General features: G+C 39.7%; 1 protein-coding gene across 4 annotated transcripts; it reads left to right on the top strand.

Moving 5' to 3' along the window:
* Positions 1-1799: 1799 nt before the first annotated feature.
* On the top strand, positions 1800-12671 carry prpf39 (PRP39 pre-mRNA processing factor 39 homolog (yeast)). 4 transcript variants are annotated; one of them, XM_037750969.1, is made up of 15 exons: positions 1800-1966; positions 3736-4185; positions 4522-4721; positions 4859-4984; positions 5558-5676; positions 5879-6046; positions 7530-7710; positions 8117-8224; positions 8880-9044; positions 9480-9606; positions 9811-10079; positions 10749-10933; positions 11044-11118; positions 11706-11817; positions 12030-12671. In XM_037750969.1, the coding sequence occupies exons 1-15, from the start codon at positions 1954-1956 to the stop codon at positions 12114-12116; spliced, it is 2385 nt and encodes a 794-aa protein (XP_037606897.1). In that variant the 5' UTR covers positions 1800-1953; the 3' UTR covers positions 12117-12671. The 4 variants fall into 4 exon arrangements, with proteins under 4 accessions (XP_037606897.1, XP_037606896.1, XP_037606895.1 ...); XM_037750968.1 differs by having other exon boundaries at positions 12027-12671; XM_037750967.1 differs by having other exon boundaries at positions 11044-11127.
* The last annotated feature ends 445 nt before the right edge of the window (positions 12672-13116 follow it).

The following is a 13116-nucleotide window of genomic DNA, read 5'->3' as shown; positions in this document are numbered from 1 at the left end:
TCGACACATGCTTATAAAAAACTTACTTAAAACACAATTGTCATAACAGTGTGATTATATCATATAAGGGTAAGATATTAAATTGATTAAAAACCATGAAATACTGATTTCAGTGAGATGATAAACAAACGTGTTAGTAATCGGTGGTGGATAAACTGTAAAATGACAGCACACATGTATATCTACAATAAATCAATAACAATAAAGTTGTATGAGCCAATAAATCAGCCCCGGCCTATTTTATCAGCTACCTACAAACCCCTCACAACAGTATCAACACTTTAACTACTGTACTATATTACAGGCAGGGAATGAAATTAGCACCTGCCACCTGCCAAATAACAGGGTAAATGTTGGCTGTGGCAGGTAAAACTTTCAGTTCACCTGCCACCATGGCAGATAGGTTTTCCTTATATTAAGAAATATTAGTTTTAAAAAGCAAAATTAAAAATAGTCAGGGATTAAGATTACATGATCTATATTTCTACTGTCTGTTACCACTGACTCAGTGTTTACAAGGGGTGGACGAAAAATATTGAGTATTGCAATATTGTGTTTTGTGATACTGTATTAATTCTCAAAAACCCTGTATTGAATGCTAATAATAGTTTAAATGCAAAGATTAATTCAGGAATTACTTTACTTTATTTTCCAAAGATATGCAAATGCAGATCCTACTATAAATGCAAATGCAGATCCTACTATTCTGATTGCATAGAAATAGTTAACTTTTTTATGCTACGATTTTATGCATATAGCAGTGTTATTTATACTACGATAGTTTTCCTACAATTAGATTAAAAATTGCAATATATTGCCTTACTTACAGTATTGCAATACATTGAATCGTAACCCCTGTATCGTGATACGTATCTTATCGCCAGATTCTTGCCAATACACAGTCCTAGTGTTTACGATTCTAGAGCATTCTACATAGACTTCAGAAGTGGCAGACAAAACAATTGTGTGGCTAGTAGAAATGTTCAGTGACCTGCCACAGTGGCACTTGAGGAAAATACTTAATTTTAGGCAAGGCAAGGCAAGGCAGCTTTATTTGTAGAGCACATTTCAGCAACAGGGCAATTCAAAGTGCTTTACATAAACATTCAAGAACATTGCAACAAAGTGCAAAAGAACATTAAGACATAATTAAAACAGTTATAAAAACAGAAAAACATTAAAGATTAGAAAATAAAAGCTAGGATAGAACCTAAAATAGAATATAACACACAAGAGTAAAAGGTCTAGTGCCGTATAAGATCATTATCTGGTTTAATAAAAGCAGCAAACAGTAAAGTTTTAAGCTTTGATTGAAAAGAACTCAAAGTTGGAGTTGGTCCTGCAGTTTTCTGGGAGCTTTTTCCAAATATTTGGTGCATAAAAACTAAACGCTGCTTCTGCATGTTTAGTTCTGTATCTGGGGACACTAAGCAGACTTGATCAAGATGAACCTGAGAGGTCTGGTGGGTTCATAACATAGCAGAAGATCAGAAATGTATTTTGGCCCTAAACCATTTAGTGCTTTGTAAACCAGCATGAGTAATTTGAAATTTAGACCCTGATTATAGGCTAAATGATTCAACCTCTCGTATTCTTTAGTTAACCACGTTTATATCATTCCTTTCATTTTTCTGCATCTATAATCTTGTGACCTTGAATATTTACAGATTTAGCAAAAAATTGGGAAAGGTTTGTCACCACACACACCATGGATGTATTAAACCACACACTATGGATGTATTAAACCAAACACCATGGATGTATGAAAGCACACACCATGGATGGCTTTATTAAGGGCAGGGGGCGGGGCGGTCCACTGCGCATGCGCAGACGTGTCCTCGGTTCTTCCTCTAGTTAAGTTCAGTATGGTGGACGCAGCGCGCCTGTCTCTTGTAGGTTAGATAAAGTGACTTCGAAAGCTACACACAAGTTCATAAGGTTGACCAAACTTTCATGGAAGATACTGGTAAGATCCCCAAAACAAATATGTATTGATGAAATCAGTGTAATGTGACTATAACCGTGGCAACTTAACCGCCTGCTAATGCTAGGTAGCTAATGGTAACGGTAGCTAGGGAAACTGCTAACGGCTAGCTAACGTGGAGAAGCGGCTGGGGCCGACTATTATCTGGAGCAGGAGGCAACTACGTAGCACGTTGTTGTAGTTGGCATAAAGGTGAAACAGATTGCAAGGTAATCACCCCACTGGTGGGTAAACTTTGTTAAAATCGCAGTTAACTAACTAGAATAATCATAATTGAGTTCACGTTCAACGTTACTCGGTCACTGGAGTTTCTGTGATACTTTTCAGGAAATAGACGGAGTCTAGGCCCCAACTTCTGGTTGAACTTTGACTATGCAAACAATCTCCACGGTGCAACATGCCCCCGAAGAGCAAATCAGGCTAACGCCAACATTAATCGATTTCGACACGTTACACTTAAGTTAGTTAAGTTAAGGAGCCTCTTGTAGTGTTATTTAACCAGGACGCCAGGATCACGTGGATGCATTATTTTTAGTAGCTAGGGTTTAAGCTAAAGCTGGCATCTGTTTTAATGTTAGAACAAGGAAGTGTCCTGTAGCAGCAGCTGCTGCCGCTTCCAGCGGAGTGACCTTTTTTAGGTGTAAAGCTAGTTAGCCTGACTTAAATCTGCCCATATTTTGGTATTTATTAGTCGTTTAGTCTATAAAATGCTACGGTCTGCAGGACAGATAATAATGCACTATATTCACTTTTAACAGTCTCTTATGCACTATATTCACCTTAACAGTCTCTTCTGCACTATATTCACCTTTTAACAGTCTCTTATGCACTATATTCACCTTAACAGTCTCGTTTGCATTATATTCACTTTTTTAATAGTCCCTGTATCACAGCTGTTACCCTGCACTATATTCAGTTTTAACAGTTTTCTTCATCTTGTATTTTTATTTCTGGTATATTTTTTTGTACTTTGCACTACTAACTTTTTTACTGCCTTTTTACTAACATGTTTTGCACTATGGAACTGTGATGCTGGAAACTTGAATTTCCCTCATGATCAATAAAGTTACTATCTATCTATCTATCTAAATATCAAAATATTGAAAAAAGCCATTTACAACTTCTCCTAGCCCACTGTGATGTTGTAAAATGTGCTTGTTTTGTCTGATCAACAGTCCAAAACTTAAAAGGTACTCATGCATGGCAAAGAAAATAATAGAAATCCTCACATTTGGGAAGTTGAAACCAGAGAATATTTTTTTCTTGGAAAATTACTGAAACAAGTAATGGGTTATCAAAATAGTTGCTGATAATTTTTTTCCCAATCCAATCCAAATTTATTTATAAAGCACATTTAAAAACAACAAAAGTTGACCAAACAATTATACATAAAAACATTAAAACACTAAGGCCAACTTAAAACCAACAGGACATTAAAATAATGAAAGCGTTAAGACCAATAGGAAAGGAAAAAGGATTAAAATAGTCAACTCTCATGCTGAGCCAAAAGCCAAGGAATAAAAGTGCGTTTTGAGGTTTGATTTAAAAACAGGCAGTGTGGGGGACAGCCCATTTAATGATTTATATGTCAATAATAAAATCTTAAAATCAATCCTAAAACACACAGAGAGCCAGTGAAGTGAAGCCAGAATCGAGGTGCTGCGCTCATGCTTACGTGTACCAGTTCAAAGTTTTTGTCTATCGATTAATTGTTGCAGCTTTAGTGATAATCCAAACCTGCTTTTCAACAGGCCTGCGATTCTCAGACGACACCGTTACTGGAATGCTGGACACTGAGTCCCCTGTCATGGAGAGCAATGGGGATGCCTTTCTTCCTGACCTTCCGGTTCTAGGACAAACAGCTGACTGGTCCCCGGACCAGGTTGCTCCAGAACCGCTCACCAACATCTTGCCCGAGGACTCCGATTCATCCCAGGATGCTCCGGAGCAAGAACAGTCACCGGACGAGCAGATGAATTCCACAGAGCTGGGATCTGTGGAGAAGGCTGTGGAGCAGTTTCAGATTGCCAGTGCTCAGCTCTTCCAAGAAGAGCAGTCACCACCTCCACCACCACCACCACCACAGCCCGCAGAACAGCCAGAACAGCCATCAGAACACAAAGCAGAGTCTGGAGAGTCTGAGCAAGACAGCCAGGAGATGACCGTAGAGCCAGAAGCTGCTGTGCAGGATGGCACTCAAGGTAATCAAAATCGTTGCTGTTTAGTTGTTGCTATGTATCCGATTATACATTAAGGCAAAATTGGTCTCCTTACATGGCAACAATAGATATCTAACTCAAGCCGAAAATTTTAAGTTAGGATGACTAGATAGTTTACTAAAGCAAAGATAAACTTTTCCAACAGTCTACCCAACTGAAGTGGTTAAACACAGTGACCTGTAGCTCATCATTGGTTGATATGTGCAGTAGAACCGCAAAATCACAGAATTAAATGTTAAATTATGCTGCTGCTTACATAACATATAATCATTTAATATGGCCTTTTGACTCTAATAACATATTTGTTAACTTCTCCAGATGGGACTGAGGCACCACAGGTGACAGAGGATGGCATGGAGCTGGAAGAAGCAGCCAAAGAGACGACACCAGAACCGACTGTTCCTGCAGAGCCAGAGCCAGAGCCGCCCAGTGAGTTTGAAAAACTCTTCAAAGGTTGCGAGGACAACCCAGAAGATTTCAATGGTTGGGTCTACCTGCTGCAGTATGTGGAACAAGAGGTAAGACAAAAGACATGCAGATTATTCAGACATGTGCAGACATGTTCAGTTTGTATGTTACTAAAATTGAACATAAGGATTATTACACTAAACCGGAAATAGTAATCAATCTTTCTGTTGTTGCCTCTCCCTTGCAGAATGACCTTGAAGCTGTGAGAAAGTCATTTGATATATTCTTCCTACGTTATCCTTACTGCTATGGCTACTGGAAGAAGTATGCTGATATTGAGAAAAAGCATGAGAATATACAGATTGCAGAAGAGGTAAATATAAATATCTTTTGGACACACATTTGTAGCTTTCTTGTCTTTAGTTTTCTACCTTTTGCTGTATGTGATGCAGTGTTTCCTCTCAGTTTTTTTTCAGCAGCGGGGGGTAGGGGCGGGTGATATGGCCAAAATCTTCTATCACAGTATATGTAATTTTATATCACTGTAACAGTACATATCATGATACAGTAATTGTTCTGTAAATTCAAGTCATACCGTACTTCATCACATTTGATTACTTTTTTATTTTATTTGAAACGTCCATATAAACAAAAACAACTGCCTCACATGAGACAACACTTGAGTTAAAAATAAGACTTAAAACACCTGCCACCTGCTCTCCTCCTGGCAAAATAGTCCCCTGGTAGCAGGGCGTGAAGGGAGGGACCGCAGGGTGCGCTTGCTAGCTAATTCTTATTTCATTTGATGTAATTTCATAAAATTCTGAAGCAGCGGTGGCAATAATTTTGCAGCGGAGGGCCGCCGCTGCAAAAAAGAGCTGTTTTAATGAAGAAGTATAATTATTCCAGGCATTGACAGGCTTGTTTATGTTTGGTCACTTCCAAGGTATACAGAAGAGGCTTGCAGGCCATCCCTCTCAGTGTGGACCTGTGGCTGCATTACCTGACCTACATCAAGGAGAACTCTGACCTGGAAGATCCAGAAACCGAGGGACGCATTCGAGCGTAAGTATAAGACTCTTACGAAGCATTTTTCCCTTATCCTTGTGTTATGTGACTCTTACTTATATGACAGCAGAAATGGTCTACATTTAAAATCTCATCGTCACTAGTTTTTGTGTAAAGTAGTTAATTTAACCAAATATTTGATGAGACAACAAATGATTAAATATGACTCACAATCTTTCCTATTATTTTCTACTATTAGTGCCTATGAACATGCAGTGCGTGCAGCAGGCACAGACTTTCGCTCAGATCGCCTGTGGGAGTCCTACATCAACTGGGAGACAGAGCAGAACAAACTGGCTAACGTCACCGCCATCTACGACCTCGTCTTGAGCATCCCAACCCAGCTGTATTCCCAGCACTTCCAGAGGTAAGGGAAAAACAATAACACCCTGGTTGTAGTCATGTTGTGTCTCTTTCTATCAGCTCCTTGGTTATACTCCAGTGACACAGATTCTCTATAGTTTATGTAAAGTAGGGCTCAGCAGGTTTTCTGCTAATTCAGTAAATAAATAGAATTTATATGAAATAACCACATAGTAAAGCCTATTTTGGTATAGTGCTATGTGAATTAAATACTTGACAAATGAAAAGTATTGAGTATTTTCTCATTTTAAGAACTTGAGTGCAAAATGAACATAACATTTAAAGTGAAATTATAGAGAAAAAAAGGAAATATAGGCCTAGCCTATATCATGATAGAAAAATATATACGATAGATATTTTTATATAGTTTCAACAATATATATCGGCATTTTGCCCAGCCCTAATGTGAAGTAAATGTAGCATTGACCAGAATAGGGTCCTCTCTTTGTAGCAGGGCCATTCCAACTCACTAAGGCCTCCCAGTTTAAGTCATGGATTTTCTGGAAGAAAATCATGTGAAAACTTCTCATAAATTAATGGGAACTTGCAAAATCCTATAGCTCTACTCCAAATACTTTTAAAGTTATGAATCTTTGGAAGATTGTGTATTTTAAGCCTCACCAATTGCTTATTATCCGCTGGTTTGGGTTGAAATTTGTACTGAATATCCAAGAAACCCCAAGGATGGTTTGCAACATCTATTCATCTAAGTTGTTGTTGCTGAATGTTTTACAGTAATCAAATTGATAAAAATATATATGTATATTTTTAACCAAACGAAGAATCTTTAATTTTTCAAAAATGATTATCTACCGAAGGGCGGGACTCAGAGGAAAAAATCATTGCTATCAGCAACACGGATAGTGCCATGGATTTATCAATACTCGGCACAGAAAGAGACTCTTCTGAAACGCATCGCACCGTGTTTGGTGGTATCACAAGCATTGTATAGAGTGGCTGTGATCAGCTCCAACTGCCGCGTCGTCAATACGATGTGGCGCAGCAGCGCCCGATTGAGGCTACTAACTTGCACAAACCTCAGTCAGATAACGGATCAATGAGTCAGATAGTACAGATTAAGACATTCAACCAAACAGTGTATCTGCCCTTGCAGTTTCTCTGCTACTAGGGGATGGAGAGGAGGGATGGCAGGTTAGCAAGGGGGATGCATTTTGGTCATTTCGCTAACAAGGGAGATGACATCCCAACTCATCCCCTCTCTCAAATCGCCTACTGGCTACAGGATTTTGCAAGGTCCCATGAATTTAATTGAAGTTTTCACATGAATATTTTTCAAGAAAATCCATGACATGAACTGGGAGGTCTTGGTGAGTTGGTATGGAGTGAAACCAGCACTCAGCTCCGCACAACACAAACCGAAGAGAAGCTTTTTTCCTTTCAAGCAATTTAGACTAAAATAAAACCTACATGTAACACTATTTGAAACCTTTTTTGGAGTCTTATTTACCTGTTTTGAATCTTTGCAGGTTCAAAGAGCATGTGCAGAACAACAACCCCAAACACTTCTTGTCAGAAGAGGAGTTTGTTCAGATGAGGCTCGAGCTCTCTAAAGCCAGCCTATCGGCGATGATCCGCGAGGATGAGGAGACACCCGTTGCTCAGGAGGAGTTACCACCTGGTACGGAGGATCTGGCGGACCCTGCTAAGGTACAAATCCACTTGCCTCCTCCAGGGTAGACACATTTCCAAAAGAACTGCTTGCAGGGGTTAGCTGGAGCTTGCCTGTTCTCCATGATGAGATGGAAAGCTTTGCTCAGGTTTGAAGAGGTGTCTTTATGTCAGCAGCCAAGCCATTGAATGCCAGGGGGGATTCAAGTTGGCATCCAGTCAGGGACTCGCCCTAAAACTAAAAGGATCAACCGGGGCCCAGCACCTGCACCCAGAGGCTGACATGCAGGGTGCATACATACCTCCCCCCTCCACAGGCTTCTTGTCTCTGGCAAGCTCATGGTGATGTAAATCTTTGGCTGCAGGACTAGCAGTTTCTACATCAAGTGGAGGACCTGATACAAGAGGGTGTTGACCATGTCTTTTTTTGTGTGTCTTTATGTAGAGAGTGACAGAGATCGAGAACATGCGCCACAAGGTGACCGAGGTTCGGCAGGAAGTGTTCAACCACAACGAACATGAAGTCAGCAAGCGCTGGGCCTTCGAGGAAGGGGTATGTATCTTGTTTTCTCCACATCAACGTTACGTTAATTGTTGGAAATGTGTTTTTGTGCCAGTTGATTAAAATATTGAATTGCGGTTAATCGCATGATTGTCCATAGTTACACACATTTTTATCTGTTTAAATTGTACCTTTTTTAAAGGGAGATTTGTCAAGTATTTAATACTCTTATCAACATGGGAGTGGGCAAATATGCTGCTTTATGCAAATGTGTGTGTATTGATAGATATAGATATAGATATATATATATTTAACATTGGAAACTAATTAACAACACAAAAAAATGACAAATATCCAGAAACCCTCACATGTACTGCATTTAGCATAAAAAAATATGCTTCAATCATAACATGGTAAACTCAAGCCCAACAGGCAACAACAGCTGTCAGTGTGCGCGACAGGCTAGTATGAGATGATTGGTACCAATGGATTCCTTAGGTTTTCTTGTTTCATATGATGCCAGTATCTTCACTCTAGCTTTACAAGAGCCTGCTACAACCTAGAAATAGCAAGTTGCGTTAATGCCCTAAAAAAATTTGTGGCGTTAAAACAAATTTTCGTTAACGCTTTATTGCGTTAACTTTTACAACCCTTTTCTTTTTATTCTTTGGCACTGTGAAACAAACATTTATTCATGTCTTTTTAGATTAAGAGGCCATACTTCCATGTCAAAGCCTTAGAGAAGACGCAGCTGAACAACTGGAAGGAGTACCTGGACTTTGAAATTGAAAACGGGTCTTGGGAGCGCGTGGTCGTTCTTTTCGAGCGATGCCTCATCGCTTGTTCACTCTACGAGGAGTTCTGGACCAAGGTAACGTGACCTTTAACCTCTCTCTCACTCCTGCTACCTCCCTGCACTTCCCCAGCAACGATGATAATCACATGGACACAGTAAATCGTCCTGCACTCTCTTTGCGTGTAACGTTGATATGTGACTGTATCTGTTGTATTAGGGGATGGCCAGCTTGCCACACAAGATTTGACTGCAGCATTTGCCAACTACTACGTTGCATCTTCTTCGTCTCCCACTACCTTACAGAAACTTATCTAATTGGTTCCATGAAGGTGCTGATGGGTTTACACAGAAAATTTCTAAAAACGATCTTGTCAATGAAGAAATTCAGTGTCTGTCGACTGAAATTTTAGGTTTAAATTGTTTTGTCTCTTTTGCCTTTCTCCTCTGTTCTTTTTTTCTCTGTCCTCTCCTACATTTCTTCCAACTCGCTCTCTCTTTTTCACTCTGAAGTATGCAAAATATCTAGAGGGCTACAGCAGTGATAGTGTGAGACATGTCTACAAGAAGGCGTGCGACATCCATATGCCCAAGAAACCAGCAATCCACCTGCTGTGGGCTGCCTTTGAGGAGCAGCAGGGTGAGTGACACTCTTTCAAACAAACATGCAAATTGAACACAGTCAAATTACCAAGGAGATTTTGAGGGAAGTCTCTCTATGGGTATGAATAAATTACCTCTGGTGGTGTGAACATAGTGATAACAGACTTTTTAAATGATAAAATTGCATAGAATTTGACTCGTGTTATGCCATGCTGACATTATTCTGCTCGTCTTTGCCCAGGTAATGTAGAGGAGGCTCGTGGCATCCTGAAGTCCCTGGAGGCAGCGGTCCCGGGTCTGGCCATGGTGCGCCTTCGGAGGGTCAGTCTCGAGCGTCGTCACGGTAACTTGGAGGAGGCGGAGGCCCTGTTGACGGAGGCCATGGAGTCTGCGAAGAATGCTACGGAGACATCGTTTTATGCTGTGAAGCTGGCCAGGCAGATGATGAAGGTGCAGAGAAGTCTGAGCAAGGCCAGGAAGGTGCTGCTGGATGCCATTGAAAAGGACCAGGTGAGAACTAGTTGATGGCCCCTTCTACCGATGCATACATAAATGGTTCGACATAGACCTTAAAGAGTCAGCAAGCCCTTACTAAATCAAATTAAAGTGCTTTGACTGAAAAAAGGCCATGCAGTGAAAGTAATTAATTTACATGCTGTATTTATTCATTTACACTCTCATGGGTGACAAAGTCTTCTGTACGGACCACTAAAAGTTTAAAAAACAGACGTTTTTAAATAGAAAACAGGCGTTTTACAATGGGATTATTTACTGGAAATGACATATGACACAATATAGCCAACAGCAAGTTGGAAACTTTCAGGTGATCTCCCTCCAGCCAGCTGCCACCTTATTTAGGACTCTTTATTGAAATGAGGAGGTATCGTATACTTGACTCCTCGTTTGTGCTGCGTCACTCATGATCAGTTAGGACACGGTGTCGTGAACATAATGCGCAAAAATAGATATTCAAATAGTTTGAACCTATGTGTTTTTGTGTTTAATTTTTTGGCCAATTTTTTACAGCCGTATTATTCAGTTGGATTTGCCTGCAATAAACTCTGCTCAGAATGAGAGAAGCTGAAGTCCACATGCAATTAAAAGTTAATTGTCCCCCTTTCCACTATGGCTGTATTGCACTAGTTGTGAGATACACTAATATTTTTTTCGGCTTTACAGACGAGTCCGAAACTCTATCTAAACCTGCTTGAGCTGGAATATAGTGGGGATGTGACGCAGAATGAGGCCGAGATCTTGGCTTGTTTCGACCGAGCCCTGAAGAGCCAGATGCCCCTCGAATCCCGCCTCCTCTTCTGTCAGCGCAAGGTCGAGTTCCTCGAGGACTTTGGCAGTGACATCAATGTGTGAGTTTTTTTTGTTTTTTTTTTACTTTTAGAGACAGAATAATGGCTGTCTTTTTATTCCTTTTGTCATGTTTGATATTGACTAATTATCATTCTTTTACATCTTTTAGGCTTGTGGCTGCATATGAGGAACACCAGAAACTACAAAAAGAAAGCGAACCCACAAAGAGGAAAGCCGAGAACGGGTATGACAGGTGGATAAGGGAACAGGGCGTGGGACACATCAACACATCATTATTTTCATGTCTTCAAGTAACTTTCAAATAAAGGATAAAATTAGTATCAGTTCAACTAATGCCTACCATACACTAGGAGACTTTTAAAAGACTGAAGTCTGACACCCTCCCTCACCTACAGATGATGCGTCACAGACTTTTTAGTCACAGACTGTAAGATTTTGCAAAGACTGGGGAACAGCACACTTACTGGTTGTTGACAATGTTTGCGCCATTGAACTTACGATAATATTAAACTTGTTTGATTTTATCAGAACGTCAAGACGAGAAAAAGACTGACTCAAGACCTCTTGGACTGAGTTTTATGACCATGTTACACTAAACGATCGAGATCACGGGAGTGTGCCACAACTCTACCAAAAGTCTCGCGATTTTATTCCGACTTTGGAAATATGTTTGCAACAGTGAAATTGCTTGAAAAGTCGTTTGGTGTAAGGTCGGCATTAAGTGTTCTGTAGTTAGTTATTCATTGTATCACACTTAACAAGCTTCATTTCTTGGTGTGATTTTACTCACTTGAAACTATTTGTCTCCAGCTCTACGGAGCCCGACCCCAAGAGACAGCGCGTGGACGAAGATTCCGCAGATGTAGCAAATGCAGGAACAGACGCGCAGGCAAACAACTCTGCGTACAACAACTGGTACCAGGTGGGTTTCTTATCTGAGCAGTTGATGGCACTGAAAATGTTATACCAAGCATGTATGGCCATTTACAGCAGTTATTATGTGTATTTTCTAGTAAGAATGTATTTTTTTATCAAAATGGGCTGACAAAAGTACACCAAAGTTAAGCTCATGTTTTGTTTAAATTTCAGTGATAATGGTGATTTTCCAAATTTTTTTTCTCTTCTTTTCAGCAGCAATACGGCGGTTGGGGACAAAACTCCTGGGGACAGTACAACCAATATGCCCAGTATAACCAGTACTACCCCCCTCCTCCAACATGATGGACAAAATCCTGACATAAAGATGGAGACTCAGAGTCTACATGCCTACATCTCTGAACAGGGCTACTTAACATGGTGTCATGGGGATCATTTCAATCTGACCTCAGAAGCTGATTTGTTCCTTCTTTCTGCTTTAAAGTGTGCTAATCAGTTTGTAGCCATTGGTTGGAAAAAATACACTTGGCCCTCCTTGACAGTCATGTTGATCAGCCATGTTGTTTAAAAAAATAATAATTGCCACATTCATCTTCAACACTGGGCTGCTTTTTTTTGGGGTTCATTAATGCATGTTACTTGTGAAGGCAGATATATTTTTTCTCGTGTGATTAAAGCTTTTTAATTTTTAGATGGATGACTTACTTTGGTCTCTTTCTTTGTGTTTAAGATTTAAACTTGCAACGGAGGCATTCATTGATGTACCTCTTGAGTCGTGTTTTCTCCCTCCCAAACTGAAAGATTTTTAATATTTCATGGCTATGTTTCCATAGAGAAAATGAAGAGTTCCACCTTTTTTATTTTGACCTGATTTCATAATAAAGATATTGATATCCTGAAGTGTCCCCTCATTCGTATTCATCATCCTTTCGATTCCCAAAATGGCTCAAAGCATTGATGCACATCTCATGAGCTATTTAGAGGCATAACACACAATCCTACAACCAAGTGTGTATTTTTAAGTACAGAAAAAATTGTTTATTAATGTTCACTCTTCAGTGCAAAGTGCACATTATCATATCTTAATAGATATGCTATTATATTTTACCTGTATTGAGCAATGATTTAGTGAAATGTAAAGAGCTGACAGGCAAAGCTTATTTCTTTTACTGCCGATTTACGTGAAGAAATTAATCCATAGTTTGAAACAGATATAAAACAGTTTTATATCTAAGGTTTGAAACAAATAAAATGCCCAAATAAACCCAAGTCACAAGCCACAGCTTGTTTATTATGGCCTTTTACAAATACAAAAATACGTTTGTGGGTAGTGAAATATTTCTGA

This window comes from Sebastes umbrosus, chromosome 18 (genome assembly GCF_015220745.1).
Source record: "Sebastes umbrosus isolate fSebUmb1 chromosome 18, fSebUmb1.pri, whole genome shotgun sequence".
Classification (NCBI taxonomy): domain Eukaryota; kingdom Metazoa; phylum Chordata; class Actinopteri; order Perciformes; family Sebastidae; genus Sebastes; species Sebastes umbrosus.
The sequence above is the reverse complement of the archived record's forward strand: the minus strand, read 5'-3'. Positions and strand labels throughout refer to the sequence as shown.